Source organism: Dendrobates tinctorius, unplaced genomic scaffold, assembly GCF_039654945.1.
Source record: "Dendrobates tinctorius isolate UK_male_01 unplaced genomic scaffold, ASM3965494v1 ptg000037l, whole genome shotgun sequence".
In the NCBI taxonomy this organism is placed as follows: domain Eukaryota; kingdom Metazoa; phylum Chordata; class Amphibia; order Anura; family Dendrobatidae; genus Dendrobates; species Dendrobates tinctorius.
In genome coordinates, this window is record NW_027361705.1 from 6149106 (window position 1) to 6172204 (window position 23099).

At 43.1% G+C, this 23099-nt stretch overlaps 1 protein-coding gene across 6 annotated transcripts in view; it reads left to right on the top strand.

The window, feature by feature from the left end:
• Window positions 1-21161, top strand: part of TUBGCP2 (tubulin gamma complex component 2) — a 1139845-nt gene extending 1118684 nt beyond the window's left edge. For all 6 annotated transcript variants that reach the window (XM_073573858.1, XM_073573862.1, XM_073573860.1 and 3 more), the window contains one exon: window positions 20700-21161. In XM_073573858.1, coding sequence (XP_073429959.1) covers window positions 20700-20790 — 91 coding nt within the window. In that variant the 3' untranslated portion in view covers window positions 20791-21161. The remainder of the gene's footprint in view (window positions 1-20699) is intronic.
• The last annotated feature ends 1938 nt before the right edge of the window (window positions 21162-23099 follow it).

A 23099-nucleotide genomic window follows, 5' to 3' on the forward strand; every position in this document is an offset into this window, starting at 1 on the left:
GTACATTCCCACATCTCTAGGCAACAGATCCACGGGGCATACATAAACTTTATACCGACAGTGATCACAAAATCATTAATGGCACCAATGTTCCATGGCTCAATAACAACCAGACAAAAACCTACTGGATCTACTTAAAAAATTCCGAGAGAAGCCCACTCATAATTTTAAAGGGGATTGGTGACGCATGCCCGGTACCACAAGGAACGTGATATAAAGGAGGGGGAATACATCGCGGTCACATGACCCAGCGCGGCACAATCCCTAGTGGGATTATGCACACCAAACTCATGTTGAGACCACTTTGCACCCTCCAACGTCCCTGTGTATCCAGCATGCGTACTACCCAGAAAAAGTGGATTCATGATCACACGTTATATACTTGTTAACCATTTCAAACGATCATAGTCCATATAAACTCAATATTCAATAGTATGGGCCAATTCGAAAAGTGACAATACAATCATAATGTAAACTACGCCAATACGCTAAAACAGAATATCCATATATTTATATTTATACATAATATTAGGAAAAAACATTACAAAAGTCACATAATCCCATTATTGGCGGTGGATAAAAATTATGGAATTGCATTTATACTTATTGTGTATCTCTGCAAATCGTACCACCCACCAACAATAAAACCCAATAGCACAATACAATATTGCATAGAATAATATGGACCATCCACAATTGATGATAAACATCCATCCATCCACTGTTGTAAAGCAACCAGACTTCAACCCAGGTTTCTTCCTGATTCTCCTTGATTCATCCAGAGAAGATAAGTGCCATTCAACGATAAACCCAAAACACAGATGAAGATAACTGAAATTAAAATAATCAAGTTAAAAACACACCCATTAAAAACTGAAAAATTAAAAGAAAGAAAACCCCCCACCTCAAACAAGAACAACCCCTATGGTACTATAGATATGCGCTGAAACCAAAGCTTTCATTTAAGCCCTGGGGGGTAAGGGTCCCTAGCCTATATATCCATTGGCATTCTTTTTTGGCTAGTTTCTTGGACACATCACCCCCTCTTGGGCCAATCGTCACTATATCAATCCCCTTTACAAGTAACAATCTAGAATTACATTGATGGTATCTCCTAAAGTGCCTCGGAAGAGTCTTGAGTGAACTAATATCTGTAACAGTTTTAGCCTTGTCAATATCTAAACAATGCTCACGGACCCTTACCTTCAATTCACGACTGGTCATGCCGATGTAAATCTTCCCACAGGGACACTCAGCGTAATACACTACCCCCTTAGATGAACACGTAATATTGGCCCTAATTTCAAACTTTCTAGATTGATCAAAGTTAAAAAAATATGAACCTTTTTTCATGTTGGCACTGCGTGGGCAGTCATTCGCGATAGTGAATGTAATCAAACACAGGTTTGCATGATTTTTAATTAGTATACACTCACGATATTGGTATATATGGTAGGATATCCCCCTGCCCTGACACGCCTCCCGAAGAAGCAGTGCGAAACGCGCGTCGGGGCAGAGGGACGTCCAGGTATCTCCATCGGCACATTCTGGTATGAAAAAGTTTAGCCATTAACTATGTGTGTACAGCTGGCCTCCGACGGGGGTTATGCTATAGGGGGCACCACATGGTCATGCGGTCTACTTTGTGCAGTTTGATATTTCTTTGTGGGCATTTTTTGGCCTCAATTGATTGCGGGTTCATTGTAGCCTTATAAATAACCACAACCTTGTTTTTTTATGTAATTTGATATCATGACAGTGGTTTTTGTCCCCCTTGCATTGCCCCTTTTTGAGGGCGGTTATCTTTTGATGCCGTAATGTGAGATCCCATGGATTGTAGTCCCTTTCCTATTTTTGTGTTCTAGCACCTTTATTGTGTATATTTGTATGTCATGTTGGACTTTTATGTTTAATAATGTTTATAAAATTTTAAAGATATATACATCATTGTGTGGGGTCAACACTTCTTATGTTGTTACCACAAAAGTTTAAGCATATTTGCAGATTTGTCAGCTTTCACTCTAGCGCGTAGGAGAACATTCTCATCATGCACGGGGATCCTAAGAGAACACAATATCCCGTACAAGTGGGGGTTCCCAGTGAAGTTAGTAATAACGAAAGATGGGCGCAAGCATGTGGCGAACAACTCGGAGCAAGCTTTACGCCTTTGTAAAGAATGGAATCTCCCTCTCAAAACTGGGGAAGCTCAAGGGAAAAACCCTCTACCACGACCAATTTTGGAGGAATGGTCTCAAGCGTGAGCAGCATGCAATAAGGAACTGGCTTAGTCTCCTGGAACAGGAAACGGAAATCTGGAGAGGTCCTCTGTTGGTTGATATTTTTCAGGGAAGCTCTTATGGCTTCGTTATTTTCGGTTATACAAATTGAGAGCAGTAAAGCCCTCTGGGGTAGGACTGTCCGTGTCTAAGAAGTCGGGGGTCATTTATGGCAGGACCCCATCACTTACGGCTATCGGGACTTGGACATGGATCATTCACCAGGATCTTCTGAACTCCGGTTTTTGGTTTTGTTTTTGTTTTGTTTTTTTCTTTATATGGAGATTTTTATGCAACCTTTTTGATTTTTCATTGCTTCCCAATTTTTATGGGTTTTTTTGCTGTTTTTCTCCGAATTTGGTACTTTTTCTGGTATTGGTCCATTTTTGGGACTTATGTCAGGGCCCAGGCCGTATTTGGTCTATTAAGCTTTTGCTGAGCTCCTGATACCTATGACGGGCAGCCTGTACGGGCTCCCTGTATATGTGCCTTAGAGGGCATAGCTATTAGTTTGAATGTTATTTGTGTTTGTGTTTATTTTTCTTTGCATTCACAGTGGCAGCATTTCACAGTCGGATCTTCAGGGGAGGGGAAAAGGGGTGAGAAGCAATTTGAACACGTGGGCGCCAGTGCCCAGGATAAGTATGAGATAGTATGTTTCATGGCATGTTTGGTAAACCTACACAGGGGAGTATATCCCACCAGTATACCATATGCACAGCAGCGGCACTCAGCATTCTTAGTCACACTCATAGATGGTGAATAAGTTTTTATCTGTAAATGCCAAAGGCCTAAATTCCCCTTACAAGAGGTCAATATTTTGGAAGGAGGCACTGAGGACCAATGCAGATATATTGTGTATACAGGAGACTCATTTAAACAGTGAAGATATGAGTAGATTAAAACATAAAAGATTCCCGAGCGGCTGAGATTTCAGACCTTCATAAACGGCTACATGAGCTTAATTTACACACATACGAGAAAGCCCTCAAAAAACTCAAAATGAAATATTGGCATGGAAATAAATCTGGGGAATTATTGGCCAAACAGGTGAAAATACGTGCAGCAAAATCCCGTATCCCATATTTAAATGGCCCCAATAAGGGAAAAATAATAGACCCTCAGAGAATCGCAAACGAATTTGCCAACTATTATGAATCCTTATACAATTTAAAAGGAGATAATCAAACCCACCAACCAAGTGATGCAGAAATAGGGAGATTCTTAGACTCAATAAGCTTACCCACGTTATCACCCACACAGAAAGAAACATTATCTCAGGAACTCACAATATTGGAAATCCATAGAGCTATTGATACCTTGAAGCTACATAAGGCCCATGGCATTCCAAACAACTATTATGTAAAATATAAAAATTTGATCTCTCCTTATTTGGTGAGAGTGTTCAACGAAGCTACCAAGAATGGTGCCTTTCCAGCAGAAATGCTGAATGCTCATATTATCACCCTGCCCAAGCCAGGAAAGGATCCAAATACCCCGGCAAACTTTCGGCCAATTTCGCTTTTGAACACGGACGTCAAACTATTTGCTAAAGTACTATCTCTGAGACTCCTAGACATCCTTCCCGAGTTGGTCCACTGGGATCAGGTTGGATTTGTCAAAAATAGGCAAACCAGTGATGGAACAAGATGCCTTATCGATTTAATTGCTGAGGTGGAGGGGGGTCGTACGCCTTCTCTGCTCCTGTCATTGGATGCGGAGAAGGCGTTTGACAGAATCCACTGGGGATTTATGGAAAGGACGCTTAGATGTTTTGGATTCGGGGGACCCATTCTGTCTTCCATTATGGCATTATACTCTGGGCCTTCGGCCCAGGTATATGCAAATGGGTATCTGTCTCCTGGGTTTAATATCACAAACGGAGCGAGGCAGGGGTGCCCCCTCTCCCCATTGATATTCGTCTTATTGATGGAACCATTTGCCCGGGCTATAAGAATGGAGAAAGAAATTTCTGGGATCAGAGTGGGCACTATGGAAAATAAGATAGGTCTATTTGCTGACGACATCATATTATGCGTCACGAATCCTGAGGTCTCCCTGCCCCACATATTTAGACTTATTACCCAATTCGGACAAGCTAGCTATTACAAAATTAATTTAAGAAAATGTTTAGTTCTTGATATGGGTATTCCACAGGCTACAAAGCAGAAACTAATGGAACAATATCCTTTGACTTGGAGGGCTGACTCAATTCCATACTTAGGGATTCAATTAACTTACCCAATCAAAAATCTGGGGAAAATAAATTACGCACGTTTACTGCAGAATATTCATAAGGAGTTGCAGTCCTTTTCCAAAACAATGATATCCTGGTGAGGCCGGATATCAGTGGTAAAAATGATGGTATTACCCCAAATTTTATATTATTTTCGCAACTTGCCTATCCAAGTCCCACTTCACATCCTCCATAGGCTCCAATCCGCTTTAATGAATTACATATGGAACCAACGAAGAGCGAGAGTATCAGCGAAATTCTTGTTTTTGCCAGTAAAACTTGGGGGGCTTGGATGCCCATGTGTACGCGCATACTATTGTGCTACGTTGTTAGATCAGTTAAGATGCTGGTGGGATGGGAACTCTGCAAAGGCTTGGGTAAAACTGGAAGCGCAGATAGTGGGGCATCCCTCTATGGTCTCGTATATGTGGCATCTTCGTTTGGCCAAAAAGGAGCAATTGCCAAGACACCCCACGATACGAGCAGGAGCGAACACTTGGTTAATGCAGACGATAGGACAGAAATTACTCCCTACAAGAATACATAAGCTTCCTATGAATGTAGTGGGTAACTTGATCCAGAATTTGGATTTGGGAGACTGGATCTCGAAGGGACTACTTAAAGTTGGAGATGTTATCAATAACTCGGATCTCAGACCCTTTGGTGATCTAGTTAGAATGTTTGGGGTACATAAGAGGGATTTTTACAAATACCTCCAAATTAGACACTTATTAACAAGTGTTAAAACAGAACAACAGGAATTGGTCTCACCATACGAAAACTTTTTTGAGATTAACAAAGGCACAAAGGGGGGAATATCAAGGGCGTATGAGGTCTTGAATGATATGGGCGGCCCGCACTCCCTACCATTTGTGGGGAAATGGGAAATTGATTTGAAAACACATTTCTGGGAAGAACAATGGGATTACTCTTTTCAAATACACAAAAAAAGTCCCACTGTATTAATCACTTGAAAATATCAAGAAAAATTTTGTACAGATGGTATACGCCAGCGCGTTTACAGAAAATATATCCTCAGTTATCAGACACGTGCTGGAGGTGTAATAAACAGCCAGGCTCGTTGCTTCACGTCTGGTGGGAGTGTGGGCTGATTCAACCGGTCTGGGCGTAGACACAACAATGTTTAAGCTCGATACTGGGCTACGGTGTGGAGTTGGGGCCCGAAACTGCCTTGTTGTCCATAGGTCTGGAAGATATGGACCATAACAATGCAATAATAACCATACAATTTTTGACTGTGGTTAGAGGGTGTATGCGAGCAAATGGCAAACTTCGCAGGTTCCGACTGCTCAAGAAATAAGGGCCAAGATGCGATATAATTGTAGTATGGAAAAGATTATAGCAATCAGCAATAATAAAGGGTATAAGTTTGAAGTTACATGGGGAAAATGGCTGGAGTACTCTGACTCCAGGCGAGATTAGGACAAGGGGAATGCTGGAGCTCAGGTCTGTCTGGTGTATAGGTGGAGGTTCAACCATTGGGATTTCAATGTTGCATAATGATTGTTAAATTTTGAAACTGGAAGCCAGAAAAGAGATAATTGCTTATTATAAAAGATAACCGACTGGATGACAGTAAAAATGATTGTCACAGCCCATAATCTGTATGTTCAATTTCTATTTTTATTGTTATACTTCAATAAAAATTATGGTTCAAAAAAAAAAAAAAAATGAGGTATCGCTGTAATCGTACTGACCTGAAGAATAAAACCGCTTTATCAATTTTGCCACACGTGAAATGGTGTAAACGCCCCCCCCCCCCAAAAAAAAAGAAATTCATGAAATGCTGGGTTTTGTTCATTCTGCGTCCCAAAAATCGGAAAAGCTATCAAAAAATGTCACATGCCTGAAAATGGTACCAATGAAAACGTCAACTCGTCCCGCAAAAAATAAGACCTCACATGACACTGTGGGTCAAGATATGGAAAAATTATAGCTCACAAAATGTGGTGATGCAAAAATTGTTTTGCAATGAAAAGCGTCTTTTAGCGTGTGACAGCTGCCAAATATAAAAACCCGCTATAAATAGTAAATCAAACCCCCTTTATCACCCCCTTACTTAGTGAAAAATAATAAAATTAAAAAAAGTATTTATTTCCATTTTCCCATTAGGGTTAGAGCCAGGGTTAGGGGTGTGTTGGGGTTAGGGTTGGAGTTAGAATTGGGGAGTTTCGACTGTTCAGGCACATCAGGGGCTCTCCAAATGTGACATGGCGTCTAATCTCAATTCTAGCCAATTATGCGTTGAAAAAGGCAAACCGTGCTCGTTCCCTTGCAAGCTCTGTCATGCGCCCAAACAGTGGTTTACCCCCACATATGGGGTATCAGCCTACTCAGGACAAATTGCACGACTTTTATTTTTATGGCTCTACGTTGTAAACTTCCGTGAAGCACTTGGGAGTTCAAAGTGCTCACCACACATCTAGATAAGTTCCTTGGTCTAGTTTTCAAAATTAGGTCACTTGTGGGGGGTTTCCACTGTTTAGGTACATCGGGCTCTCCAAAAGCAACATGACACCTGCAGACCATTCCATCAAAGTCTGCATTCCAGAACATCAGTACTTCCTTTCCGAGCCCCAACGTGTGCCCATACAGTAGTTTTCTTACAAATATGGGATATCCGCATACTCAGGACAAATTAGACAACTACTTTTGCGGTCCAATTTCTCCTGTTACCCTTGGGGGAATACAAAAATTGGGATCTAAAAGATCCTGTTTGTGGTAAAAATATTTTTTTATTTTGACGCTCAGGCGTTATTAACTTCTGTGAAGCACTTGGGGGTTCAAAGTGCTCACGAAACATCTAGATAAGTTCCTTGGGGGGTCGAGTTGCCAAAATGGGGTCACTTGTGGGGGGTTTCCACTGTTTAAGCACATTGGGGGCTCTCCAAACGCGACATGGCGCCCAATCTCAATTCCAGCCAATTTTGCATTGAAAAAGTCAAACGGCGCTCCTTCCCTTCCGAGCTCTTCCATGCACCCAAACAGTGGTTTACCCCCACATAAGGGGTATCAGCGTACTCGGGACCAATTGTACAATAACTTTTCGGGTCCTGTTTCCCTTGGGGAAATAAAAATTGGGGTTGAAAAGATCATTTTTGTGGAAAAAAATAAGATTTTTTAATTTTACAGCTGTCCGTTATAAACTTATGTGAAGCCTTTGGGGGTTCAAAGTTCTCCCCACACATCTAGATAAATTTCTTGGGGGGGTCTAGTTTCCAAAATGATGTCATTTGTTGGGGGTTTCCACTTTTTAGGCACATCAGGGGCTCTCCAAATTCAATATGGCTTTAAGCCAATTCTGCGTTGAAAAAGTCAAATGACGCGCCTTCCCTTCTTAGCTGTCATGCGCCGAAACATTGGTTCCCCCCACATATCAGGTATCTGCATACTAAGGACAAATTGCACAATAACTTTTGCCATCCAATTTCTCCTGTTAGCCTTGGTAAAATAAAAAAAATTGGACCTGAATTAAGTTTTTTGTGGAAAAAAAGTTAAATGTTCATTTTTTTAAACATTCAAAAAAATCCTGTGAAGCACCTGAAGGGTTAATAAACTCCTTGAATCTGGTTTTGAGCACCTTGAGGGGTGCAGTTTTTGGAATGGTATCACTTTTGGGTATTTTCTATCATATAGACCCCTCAAAGTGACTTAAACTGTGATGTGGTCAATAAAAAAAATGGTGTTGTGAAAATGAGAAATCGCTGGTCAAATTTTAACCCTTATAACTTCCTAACAAAAAAAAATTTTGGTTCCAAAATTGTGCTGATGTAAAGTAAACATTTGGGAAATGTTACTTAAGTTTTTTGTGTGCCGTATCTCTGATTTAATGGCATAAAAGTTCAAACTTGGAAAATTGTGAAATTTTCACCAAATTTCAATTTTTTTTCACAAATAAACGCAAGTTATATCAATGAAATTTTACCACTAACATGAAGTACAATATGTAATGAGAGAAACAATGTCAGAATCACCGGGATCCATGGAAGCGTTCCAGAGTTATTACCTCGTAAAGGGACAGTGGTCAGAATTGTATGACCCGGTCATTAACGTGCAAGCCATCCTTGGGAGTAATGTGGTTTAGTAAAGCATGCATAATTGGAATTACTAGATGTTCCACTTTCAGAAAATCCACCTGTGTCTTAAGGCAGTGGTCCCCAACCTTTTTTGCACCAGGGACCGGTTTCAAGCAAGACCATTCTTCCATGGCCCGGCAGGGCGGGGATGGAGGTGTGGCAGGGGCGGGGCTTTGGTCATAAGGGGGCGAGGCTATGGACGCAGTTGTAGTGTAGCAGTGCATACTTATAATTAAATAACTTTTATAATGTGACTCAACTCACCATAGGTTTTGAATGAGTGCTCCATCACCCCCTTCTCCCCATCATTGCCTTCACCCCATCACTGCCATTTCTCCATCATTGCCTTCACCCCATCACTCCCTTCTCCCCATCATTGCCTTCACCCCATCACTGCCATCTCTCCATCATTGCCTTCAATCCATCACTGCTGTCTCCCCATCATTGCCTTCACCCCATCACTCCCCTCTCCCCATCATTGCCTTCACCCCATCACTGCTGTCTCCCCATCATTGCCTTCACCCCATCACTGCTGTCTCCCCATCATTGCCTTCACCCCATCACTGCTGTCTCCCCATCATTGCCTTCACCCCATCACTCCCCTCTCCCCATCATTGCCTTTACCCCATCACTGCCATCTCTCCATCATTGCCTTCACCCCATCACTCCCCTCTCCCCATCATTGCCTTTACCCCATCATTGCCTTCACCCCATCACTCCCTTTTCCCCATCATTGCCTTCACCCCATCACTGCCATCTCTCCATCATTGCCTTCACCCCATCACTCCCTTCTCCCCATCATTGCCTTCACCCCATCACTGCTGTCTCCCCATCATTGCCTTCACCCCATCACTCCCCTCTCCCCATCATTGCCTTCACCCCATCACTCCCCTCATGACCTTCTCCTCATGTCCCCATCTCCTCCAGGGCCAGGCTACACAAACACAGACACACACACACACACACACAGACAGACAGGGCCAGGCTACACAAACACACACACACAGACATACATACACACACACACACACACAGACACCACTTCTCTCCTCTCACCTGCCCGCCGCCCGCGCTTCCTTGCTCTGACACAGCAGTGGCCGCGCTCTCCTCTCTGTGTCAGTCAGAGACAGGAAGCGCGGGCGGCGGGCAGGAAGCTGGACACAGTGGACGGGTCCTTGCAGCTCCGCTCCTGCTATTCCCTCTTGCAGGCAGCGGAGCTGCTTGATCGCTCCCTGGCCGCCTCTAAGAACTGCTGCGCGCCGCCCCAGCCCCCGCTACGCCACTGACCGCCACTGGCTCCCCTTGTGTCCGCGGACCGGCAAGGGCACTGCAGCGGCCCGGTGCTGGGCCGCGGACCGGCGGTTGGGGACCCCTGTCTTAAGGTACTGTCACACTTAGCGATGTACCAGCGATCCCGACCAGCGATATGACGCAGTCAGGATCGCTGGTACATCGCTAAGTGGTCGCTAGTGAGCTGCCACACAGGCAGATCTCACCAGCGACATCGCTGGGGACGGGGATCGCTACTTACCTGTCACACCAGGCGATCCTGCGTCCTCCCGCCCGGCTCCACGCGTCGCTCATCGTCACAGCAGGAAGCGCCGCAGGAAGCTGACGACGAGAAACGGTCCAGGACGTTCTCGCGCGATCAGCGATAACCAGCGGGGGAGCCGGTCATAGGTAAGTATCAGACATAGCGATATCGCTAGCAATATCGCTATAACGTCACAAGTTATAGCGATATTGCTAGCGATATCGCTTAGTGTGACAGGCCCTTTAGTAAACACACTTATTGTGGAACCTTAATCCAATTATGCTGAAGGTATCCATTTGAAATTGGTGAGTTGGTTCTAATGTTAATTTCTTGTATGTAGTTTTGTCTTCCAATAAAGAATACATTGGTGTTACGTAATCATTGGTGTCCATCATTACAACTAAACCTCCTTTATTGGCTGTTTTAATAGTTATTTCAATCATACCTTTAATTTTTGAATTGCTTGGATCTGTGAGGAGCTAAGATTAGAATGTTGTTTGCTGTTCCTGGTAACAATATCCAAATGCCTCATTTTCCTTTCAATGAGATTCTGAAAGTGATCCATACAATCTGCTCTTGAATCAATGGGATAAAAGAAATGATTCCTGGTCTCCAATTTTAGAGCTGAATTGGTAATTTTTTCCACAGGAAAATTGATAGTATGTAATTCTTGGAGATCTCTTAAATAGATATGAGTGAATTTGATCCGGTCAGGGCTTATTCGGAAAGCTATAGCGCTTACTAAATAAGCTGCAGAGGGAACCCAGCTTCCTGGATCGCTCCAGCTGATCAGCTGTTTGGCTCTGCAGCTGCATGTGTCGCGGCTGTGTGACAGTCATGACACGCTTGGCGCATGTGCTCAACTTGGTATTCATAGAATCATAGAATCGTAGAGTTGGAAGGGACCTCCTGGGCCATCTGGTCCAACCCCCTGCTCAAAGCAGGATTCGCTAAATCATCCCAGTCAGATGTCTGTCCAGCCTCTGTTTGAAGACTTCCATTGAAGGAGAACTCACCACCTCTCGTGGCAGCCTGTTCCACTCATTGATGACTCTAACTGTCAAAAAGTTTTTTCTAATATCTAATCTGTGTCTCCTCCCATTCAGCTTCATCCCATTGCTTCTAGTCTTTCCTTGTGCAAATGAGAATAAAGTTGATCCTTCTACAATGTGACAGCCCTTTAGATATTTGTAGACAGCTATTAAGTCTCCTCTCAGTCTTCTCTTTTGCAAACTAAACATTCCCAAATCCTGCAACCTTTCCTCATAAGACAGGGTTTGTAGACCGGTCACCATTCTGGTCGCTCTTTTCTGAACTTGCTCCAGTTTGTTGATGTCTTTTTTAAAACGTGGTGCCCAAAACTGTACACAATATTCCAGATGAGGTCTGACCAAAGAGGAGTAGAGGGAAATAATGACTTCACGTGATCTAGACTGTATGCTTCTGTTAATACATCCTAGAATTGCATTTGCCTTTTTTGCTGCTGCATCACACTGTTGACTCATATTCAGTCTGTGATCTATTAGTATACCCAAGTCTTTTTCACATGTGCTGTCACTTAGCCCTATTCCTCCCATTCCATATATGCTTTTTTCATTTTTATTGCCCAGATGTAGTACTTTGCATTTCTCCCTGTTAAAAACCATTCTGTTAGTTGCTGCCCACTTCTCCAGTTTATTTATATCTTTTTGAATCCTCTCTCTCTTCTCTAGTATTAGCTATCCCTCCTAGCTTTGTGTCATCAGCAAATTTAATCAGTTTACCCTCAATTCCTTCATCTAAATCGTTGATAAAGATGTTGAACAATACAGGGCCCAGGACAGAGCCCTGTGGTACCCCACTTGAGACATTCTTCCAACTGGATGTGCAGCCATTTACGACCACTCTTTGGGTCCGATCACTAAGCCAGTTATGAATCCACCTAATAGTTGCCTTGTCCATTCCATACTTAGTCATTTTTTCAATAAGGATTGTATGAGAGACTTTGTCAAATGCTTTGCTGAAGTCAAGATATACTATATCTACAGCATTTCCTTGATCCACCCAATCAGTGATACCGTCATAGAAGGAAATTAAGTTAGTCTGACATGACTTATTAGTTACAAACCCATGCTGACTCTGTTTAATCACTTCATTCTTATCCAGGTATTGACATACATGTTGTTTAATAATTTGTTCAAAGATCTTTCCTGGTATAGAAGTCAGACTCACCGGCCTATAGTTGCCTGGGTCCACCTTCTTCCCCTTTTTGAAGATAGGAGCAACATTTGCTCTTCTCCAATCTTCTGGAACTTCTCCTGTTCTCCAAGAATTTTCAAAGATTATGGAGAGGGGTTCAAAAATTTCTTCTGCTATCTCCTTCAGTACTCTGGGGTGTAATTCATCTGGACCTGGAGACTTGAATTCATTTAGGTCAGCTAAGTGTTTCCTCACTATCTTTCTGTTTATAGATATCCTGGATTCTTCTATTCCCTTAATAGGACAGTGAATAACAGTTGATGTTACATTTCCTTTCTGAGAGAAAACAGATGCAAAATAGGAATTTAAAAGTTCAGCCTTCTCAACATCCTGTCTTACCATTTCATCATTTTCATCCTGTAAAAATCAGTGGTTTCTGAATACATGCCCAGATTTTCCACAGCTTTTGGTCAATGTACGCCGCGCCAGTGGCCTTTTCCACTGCTCTGACACTGCTACAGTAGCACGTGCATGTTACAGCTTACCGACTGGTGTGCGACGTCATCACGCACAGGAACTCCGCACCAGTGTGTAGTACCAGCTCTAACACGCCCATCGGTATCCTGATCAGCTTCAGCACACAACAACTGAATAGTGGGCATGGATGTCTGACATTTGTGCGGTTCTCCAGGACCAAAGATGGTGAGCGGTAAGTGGTGATGACGCCATAGTCATAGCAGCAATCCCGCTTCTGTTCCTACTTAAATAGTCATTGCTCACAATTAAACTTGAAGCTTTGCTTGTGGAACAGGTTGGGAGGTTGGAAGACATAAGACATGGAGATAGTAGCCAGCCCAGCCTAATCTCATCTGCTCAGCATAGATTGAGCAACAATGTGGAGGTGGACGCAGAAGAGGTGGAACAGAAGCTGTTGACTACCACAGCAGAATCTAGTAGCCACACAGCTTTTGTCCCTTTTCATGCATGGATGGGCTGAGGAGATGAATGAGGAGGAAAAGATGGAGGAATAGGAGGAGATGCAGAGTCATCATGGTGGTGACAATGAAGTGTAAGGAGCTTGGCCCTTTATGTTCTGCTGCTATTGCTGTGACTCATTCATATTGCCCACAAAAAGTACTGGATGTTCATATTGCTAGACCCACTCTACAAGGAGAACTTTGCATCTCTTCTTCCTGAAGAAGGCCATCTGCGGAAACGTGCGTTGGGGGGGTACATACGTGGGTGGACCTCTATTTGCTGTCCTAACAGGTAAAGTTTTTCTATTGTCTAATTGCATACAATGATAATGTTTATATCTATGTAACCTGTTTGCGCCAGTCCCAAATAGCAAAGAATGACCAATGTATCATCCAATACTATATTGCAACAATGCTTTAGTTATGCCTTATCCCTTTTTAGTCCTTTTATCCCATGTATGCCCCAGGTGTTCGCCTTTGTGCTGCTATGGTCAATTTTGACTTAATTTCCCCTTTTTCCTTGTCCCTGTTCACATTACAATAAAGTTTTAATTTTATCTTTTCTAATACTGAGTCTTTTGGACTTATTTTGATCGCTTTATTTTTTTCTGGTGGGTATTTACATCTCTTCTTCCTGAGAAAGAGAGGTCTTCTAAAATTGTTCTATGCCAGGAGGCCATTGTGAAAAATATGTTGAAAGAATTTCCATCAGACAATGCTAGTGGCAGGGGCAAGTGTTGTGAATTCTCTTTCTGGGCTCCCTCTGGTGGTTACTGAAGGTAGTGGAGCTGACAAGATTGACAGAGGTGTTGCGAGTTCTCTTTCTGCGCTCCCTCTGGTGGTTACTGGAGGTAGTGGAGCTGGTCAGATTGACAGAGGCTTGCCACCTGATAATGATGATGATGATTGGCGATCTGGGGTTTCTGACTGGTGTATTTAAGACAGCTGACTTCCTTCAATCCCTGCTGGTGATTTTCTTCCTGTGCCTTCTGAGGTCTGATGTCTGATGTCTTCTGCTCTGTTCCTGCATGGTTCAGCTACGTGGTTCATTTGCTAATCTTTTTGCATTTGATCTGGTTTTGTCTATCTCTGCTTTGTGCGGGTCAGCTTGCTCCTGCTGGGGCTGTGCTGGATCACCGCCCATATGTTACTGCTTGTGTCAGTTTGTTCTGTCCCCTGTTATATTGGTCTCTTTTTGCTTTGCTTTCAGGATATACCAGAGTGCTGATATACTGGGGCGAAGTCGTGTGACTTCAGTGTTTTTTGTGCATCAGACGTGTTGGATTTTTCAGGGTTTTTCCGTGATTGCAGACAGTGTCTTTCCTGTCCTGTCTAGTCAGTTTGGGCCCCATCATTTGCTCAGTCTATTTTTCTGCCTGCGTTTGTGTTTTCATGTTGTCTCACCGACAATATATGTTTGGGGGCTATCTATTCCTTTGGGGTCTGCTCCAGGGCAGTTTAGATTTCACGTTTTGTGCTTTAGGCTGAGTTAGTTCTCCGGCTGTGCCGAGGCATCTAAGGCATCATAGTTACGCTCCACGGCTACTGCTAGTTGTGTGGATAGGATCACTGGTCTGCAATCCGCTTAGTTACCAACTTCTCTGGTTTTCTCGTGGCTTAGCCTGGTCCTGCTATCCTCCTCGGTGACCCATTCATAACAGGCAAGCTTTCATGACCAACCATGTAGGAGAGGCCAGGGGGGGCCAATTTCTTGTCACCAGCCAGCATCCAGGGCCTGATAACTGAGTAATTCTGACAAGGTGGGAAAAGTTTTTAAAGCAATATCTGGCCGATCTTTCCAGCGTACTCCCTACTTCCTCTGCGACTTTCAACTATTGGGTCTCAAAAGTAGACACCTGGAATGAGCTGTCCCTCTATGCCTTGGAGGTGTTGTTCTGCCCTACCTCTAGCATCCTTCATGAGTGGAATTTTAGTGCCATGGTGGGAAACGTGGTTCATAACAGACAGGTGCGTTAGCCTGTCAACAGAGAATGCTGACATGCTCACACTCATAAAAATGAACAAAGCCTGGAATAGCCCACACTTTTCCACACCATCAGTTGACAGCAGCACATAAAGTGTTTTTAATATTGAATATTTGAATGAGGCCCTCCAGTTGTTTCCTTTTAGGGGTCTATGAATGACCCTCCTTATAATTTTTGCCTAGCGTTTCACTTTCTTCAAAGCCTTTATGACCATATAAGTGCATCAATTACACTTTCAAAATATACATTCTACATTTTTTCTATAAATTCAATGACTCATCCATACAGTTTAACACAGTTATTGTATTTTGGTGGTGTCACAACTCTGTTGTCAGGTGTCCAGGGGCTTCTTCCTTGTCCCTAGCACTAGGATGGGCACTGCTCCCCAGATTACTTCCTATGGTTGTCCAAGACTTTGAGAACACCACAAAGATGGTGAGCGGCGATGATGCCATAGACAGCCCAGCTATCCTCCTTTTGTGGCTATTTAAACGGTCGCTACTCACAATTAAACATGAAGCTTTGCATGTGGACCAGAAGGGAATGGAGGAAGATATAACACAGAGAGCTTGTAGCCAGCCCAGCCTCATCTCATCTGCTCAGCATGGATTGATTGGGTATTTATGAGAAGGTGGACACTAAAGAGGAGGAACAGGAGCTGGTGGCTAGCGCAGCAGAGGTTAATAGCCACACAAACTTTGTCTTGTTTCTCCTACATGGATGGAAAGCGAATGGGAGTGAAGAGGAAGAAAGGGAGTACTAGGAGGAGATGGAGTGTCGTCATCATAATAAAGACAGGGAAGTGTTGGGTGTATGGAGCTTGGCACATATGGCCAATTTTATGTACCGCTGCCTTTACCATGCCCCTCACCTTACATTTGTCTTGGCAAAAAAGAAAGTACTGGTTGTTCACCCTGGTAGACCCACACTACAAGGAGAACTTTGCATCTCTTCCTGAGGTGGAGCGATCTTATAAAATGGTACTATACCAGAAGGCCATTGTGGAAAATATGTTGAAAAAATTCCCATCAGACAACGTTAGTGGCAGGGCGCAAGCATCCATTCCCAACCAAGTAGGAGAGGCCAAAGAGATACATAGCAGAGGCAGGAGTAGACTGTCAAATTTCAATGGACCAGCAACGAGCCCATAGCTTGATAACTGGGTATTTTCGTCAAGGAGGGAAAATTTTGTTTTAATGGTCAAGCAATAACTGGCTGACCAAACCAGCATACTCCCTAATTCCTATGCTACTTTCAACTATTGGGTCTCACAGTTGCACACCAGGCATGAGCTGTCCCTCTAGGCCTTGGAGGTGTTTTGCTGCCCTGCTGCTAGCTTCTTGTCTAAGTAGATTTTTAGTGCTGCTGGGGGGGTGAAGGGGTGGGAATCATAACAGAGAGGGGCTTTTGCCTGTCAACAGAGAATGCAGACAGGCTCACTCTGATAAAAAAAAACAAATCCTGGATTAGCCTACACTTTTCCACACCACCAGATGACTGCAGCACATATGATGTTTGTAGTATTCAATACTTTAATGAGGCCCACCAGTTGTTGCCTTTCAGGGGTTTTTTGGTTGACCTTTATAATGTCTGTTTGGCTTTGCACTTTCTGCAAAGCTTTTATGACTGTATAATTACATGAGGCCCACCAGTTGTTGCCTTTCAGGGGTTTTTTGGTTGACCTTTATAATGTCTGTCTGGCTTTGCACTTTCTGCAAAGCTTTTATGACTGTATAATTACATCAACTACACTTTCAAAATGTTTTAGATAAACATTTTTTATGGATTCAGTGACTCATTCGTACAGTTTAACAAGGTTATTGTTGCATTACAGTTGTATGGTTTGTAAAACGTAGAAAAATATTTCAGGATTAAATTACTAATCCATAGTGTATTATGTGCTTTCGGTCACATTTTGGTGGTATATAACAGTACAAAAAAGCGTTTGAACATTTTGCTCATTTTTTCATATTTCTTACCCATACACTATTCTGTGTTCTGGGGTACATTTTTGTGATATATAACACTCAAAAATAGCCTTTCCAAATTTTGCTGGGTTACATTTGTCAGTGTTCTGTATTGTTGGGAACATTTCGCTGGTATATAACCCTCAAAAAACTTGTTCAAAATCGTATTATATTGATCACCCATAGACTATTCCATGGTCTAGAGTACATTTCTTTGGTATATAACCCTCAAAAAACTTGTTCAAAATGCATCAGTATTATAATGCTCATCCTTAGGTTATTCTATGGGACCTAAAGCATAACCTTATATCAGCAAAGTGAATGAGAAACCTTAAGTGTCATGCACTTGTTGAGTAGTTTTGACTTCCAGATTTCATGCAGGAAATACAGTATTTTTTGGACTATAAGATGCATCGGCCTATAAGGCACACCTAGATTTTAGAGGAGGAAATAAGTAAAAAAAATTGAAGTAAATAATGTGGTCAATTCTGTGCTGAATATCCCCATTCCTGGTATATATGGTCCCCTCATCACCATCCTTGTATACATGACCCCTTCATCCCCATCCTGGTATGCATGGCCCTCTCATCCCCATCCTAGTATGCATGGCCCCCTCATCCCTATCCTGGTATAATTGGCCTCCCAAAACCATTATACTTACCTTCTGCGCTTCCTCGTAGCATCTTGTTTCGATGCCAGCAGCTGCTTAATGTATTTAAGCAGCACGTGGCAGTGATGTCATGCGCTGCTTACAAGCTGAGGACAGCTGTTAGAATGCTCACTGCTCTCCACACCTGGACTATGTGCATGGAGAGCTGTGAGTATTTATTCCTCTTTACTAGCGAGTACAGTGTTGGCCGCAGCCACCAGCTTCTTGCAGCTGCCGGGATTTCACATGTGCCGCCTATGGGAGTGGGGAGCAGTGAATATTCATTGCCTTACGTAGCAGGGACACGCAAAAGTCTCGCAGCTGCTGGAAACCAGCAGCTGCTGCTAACAGCGTGTCCGTGATTAAAGAGAAATGAAAATTCACTGCATTCCATGCCGCAGCTGCCGACTCCTGCCTCCTGTGACCAGCTCCTCAACCTCCATACCACAGCCAGAATGGTATGTCTGTACTATAAAACTAAGGAAGAAAAAACTGTGTCTTATAGTTCGAAAAATACAGTAATCTGCAGCATGTCAATTCTCTGTGCATTTTTGTCCTGTGTTTTTCACCATTGAACTCACTCAAATTAATCAAAGACGCATTTTTGCAGCTGCGGTTTTCCTGCCAATAGGTGCAGAAATGTTTCTCAACATGTGCACATACCCTTATCTGTCTTATATTGCACACCCATAGACTATTCTGTCATCTGGAGTACATTTCGTTGGTATATAACCCTCAAAAAAACTTGTTAAAAATGTATCCGTGTTATATTGCTCATCCATAGGGTATTCCATGGTCTGGACTACATTTCCTTGGTATACAACACTAAAAAGTGCTGAACCTTTATGAGTCTAGGACAGGGGTGGGCAATTAATTTTCCTGAAGGGCCACATGATAGACCATGACTGTTGTCAAGGGCCGAACCAATAGGTCGAAATTAATTCTATTCAATATTAATATATATTATAATTATATTATTGATAATTATATTTTTAATTGTTTCACTTAATATTGAGCAGAGTTAAGTATGCTGATATCCTCCTAAATATCGTTTGAACCCAATTACAGCCCCTTCTGTATATCGTATGAGCCCCCTTATCTACTGTAAGAGGTCCCATACAGCCTCCCTATATAGAGCATGAGCCCCACACAGCTTCCCTATATATACTGCATGAGCTGCACACAGCCTCCCTATATATACTGCATATGAGCCCCACACAACCTTCCTATATACAGTATACTGCATGAGCACCACGCAGACTCTCTATATATGCTGCATGAGCCCCACACAGCCTCTCTATATATAGTGCATGAGCCCCACACAGCCTCCCCATATACTGCACGGGCCCCACACAGCCTCCCAATGTGCCCCACAATGCCCCCATATCCTCCCTATGTGTAGCCCATATCTTCCCCATGTGCACCATGTCAACCCCATAGCTTCCTCATGTGCAGCACAACACCCCCATAGCCTCCCCTTGTGCAGCACAACACCCCCATAGCTTCCCTTTGTGCAACACAACACCCCCATAGCTTCCACTTGTGCAGCAAAACACCTCCATAGCCTCCCCTTGTGCAGCACAACACCTCCATAGCCTCCCCTTGTGCAGCACGACACCCCCATAGCCTTCCCTTATGTAGCACAACACCCCCATGCCTATCCAAACATCATATAAACATGGAAAAAAAAATGATCTCCACATACTCACCTTGGTCCTGTTCCCTGGCACTCTGCTTGTGTTCCTGCCTCCGGTGCGCTGACTCTCCGCAACACATAGCTGACACAATGAAATGATGTCATCGCATCAGCTAGTTCACACGCTGATTGGTGAAGGAAGTTTCTTGAGGCACTTCCTCCACCAATAAAGTCAGCGCACGTACGCAGATGGAGACAGCAAGTGTATGACCACCGTGTGGCCCATGGACCTCTGTTTTCCAGCCCTTTGCTGTCTCGGTCCGCGGGCCGGACTGAAACAGCCAAAGAGCTGCATGTGGCCCACGGGCCACCCTTTGCCCAGGTTTAATGTAGGAGATCCAATACATGGCAATTTGAACAGAATGTGTATGAGACCCTCCATAATGTCTAATACAGCATGTATCTGAGTCCCTTATTTTTGGCAGTTTAAAATTTTCTATTTTTTTGCAACTGTAATTGCTGCAAAATGAGGCTCTACAAAGTACTGACTTCTGGGGGGGTGAATAGTTATGCACACTGAAATTTTCAGTTATTTTGTTATATTTGCTGTTTTCTTCACAGAAAGAAAATCAAATGTTCACAGATATAGGCATGTTCTTCAACTTATGCAAACACAAAAAAGTGTGAATTCTAAGTTGTGAGATAGCAAAACACAATAAAAGACAAGTGGGTGAATACCTTCGCAAGACACTGTATACCACACTTATCTTAAAGACATTGGCCTTGGGGTACAAGTCTGCAGTGTGCGCTGTGAGGATTTTCTGGAACCTGAATCGGCGGGCACTTGACTGCAAGTTTGTGATTTGCATCCTTGTGGTCATGTGCTGACTAGATGGGTGCAACATCACTCAATGCAAGTGTATTGAGTGAGGCCAGATACAGTCTAGTCAGAATGACACCGGAAGTATGTAAATCGCAAACTTGCGGGCACATGAACTCTGGATCCCGACTCCGGAAAATCCTCACATTGCTCGTTATTGTGAGGATTCACAAGTCTGCAGTCCTATAGAGTAACAGCAGACTTGTAGCCAAAAGCTAGACAACCCCTTTAAGTCACTTAATTAGGCTACCAATCAACATTTTCCTTCTATTTATATTTTACAGGTTGGATTTCAATGGCTTTTATACAGAACATTTGAAGAGGCTCTCTGCAGAAAGAAGTCAGAAGTGCCCTCCGAAGACAGTTCCTATGTGACAATCCATTGATGCAGCGATACCAAAAATATCCAGAAATCTTTTGAATATCATCAAAATGGTTAACTCTTCTACTATATATGATGTAATACCCCAAAAGAGCTGTACTTCAAAATTGCTTGATTGAAGCTTTCATGTACAGTATATTAAAACAGATAATAATAAATATGCATGAAGAAATAAGTACCTTACAATATTCAGTCATTCAGATCACTTAAACTACTCATTTTGCTAATTCTTTTCTGTAGGGTCTCATTTAAGTACTTCACATTAACTATGATAGCCCTCTTTAACATGTTGTAATTGTATTCTGTGTATTGTTTTTAGGAACTAATTACACATTCAAATTAAAGGTTATTCTCCATCCTAAAATTTTGGTTTTTACTTGGTTATTGTAAAAAGCAGTCCCTCACTATATTGCCTGCAATGTTCTGACACCAGATATCCACCAGTCAACAAATCAAAGGATTTGCAGCTCTTACTGGAGCACTTTACTTTGCAGTAGTGGCCATGATCTGGCAATTTCTGTCTGAGTCTTTTTCAGGTAATTTTATCTTAATCTGTCAGTTTGTTTTTGTATGGTGTACTAATAGTATCCTGAAATAGGACCTGGGCAGGCCTTTTAGGATATCTAACTTTTATTTATTTCTGTGCATGACCCCATTGTCTTTCTGTATGACACGGACAAATTTGTCACGCATCGGCAAGTAAAGCATATGTAAGTGATAAATGAATATTCACCCCCTCCCCCACCCATAATCCTGTCCACTCTTCTGCCGATGTCATTGATGCATTCAGGCTGCCATATGCCAGAGGATTGCATCGCAATCCTCATACTGGCCATCTGCTTTTCTGACCTGAGCGTGGCAGCTGCATAAAAATATATGCTGTCACACAAGTCAGGAGAGCATACTGTCAATCCGAGGATTGTGATGCTATCTTCGGGCGAGTATCTCAGCAGTCTGACTGAATTACTCACGCGAGCCAGGAGGGGTGGGTGGGATTATGGTGGAGGAAGGGATGAATATTCATTTCACATTTGCATGCTCTCTGGCTAGCCAAGCATATGAAAAAGCAAAACAAAGACTCACCCCTTCTCCCTCTCAAAATACTGCCCACCCCTTTCAGCCGCCATAACTGATTGGGTGCAGTCTAACTGCTGTGTTAGTCGCCCAAGAATCATATCACTATCCTCAGACTGGCCATCTGATCTCCTGACATGAGCATGACAGCATGTATTTCTATACAGCTGTTTTTTTTCTCAGGATTAGGAGACCTGCTGGCCAATATGAGTATTACAATGCGATCCTCAAGCATATAGCAATCGGACTGAATCGGTGACGCAAGTGCTGAGGGGTAGGCGGGATTAAGGGAGGAGGATTTGCCATTCACATGGGAAGAGGAATATTAGTTCACTTGGCTACATGAGACAATAAATTTGTCCGGGGCTTACATGAACACAATAAATACAACTGTATAACTCAGGGTTATGAATTGCAGTTCGCCGTGTTCTCGCACACTAAAATATTCCTTCATTGGCTCCATTCATTATGATATGACCCAAAATGTCCTCCCCTGCACACGATATAAGTTCCTATACAGTGAATTTCCCCCCACAATATATTCTCACGGTACCTCACAGCCCAAAGCAGGATGTCTCAACACAGACTTCCCACAATTTAATGTCTGCACCAGGGTCGGACTGGGGTGCCTAGGGCCCACCAGGGGAATTGACTCTAGGGGCCCACCCTATGGCTACCATAAATGGTTTTATTACGTGTTCATTTTTTGGCCTCTCCCACTAAAACGTGTGCCTTATAGCAAGCTGTACAGTCGGCAAAAGAGAAAGCTCTCAGCCTCCTGTACAGACTGCACTCTCAGCCTCCTATATATCGTACAGACCGCGCTCTCAGCCTCCTATATATCGTACAGACCGCACTCTCAGCTTCCTATATATCGTATAGACCACGCTCTCAGCCTCCTATATATCGTACAGACCTCACTCTCAGCCTCCTATATATATCGTACAGACCGCGCTCTCAGCCTCTTATATATCGTACAGACCACACTCTCTCAGCCTCCTATATATAGTACAGACCGCACTCTCGGCCTCCTATATATCGTACTCTCAGCCTCATATATTGTACAGACCGCACTCTCAGCCTCTTATATATCGTACAGACCACACTCAGCCTCCTATATATAGTACAGACCGCACTCTCGGCCTCCTATATATCGTACTCTCAGCCTCATATATTGTACAGACCGCACTTTCAGCCTCTTATATATATCGTACAGACCACACTCAGC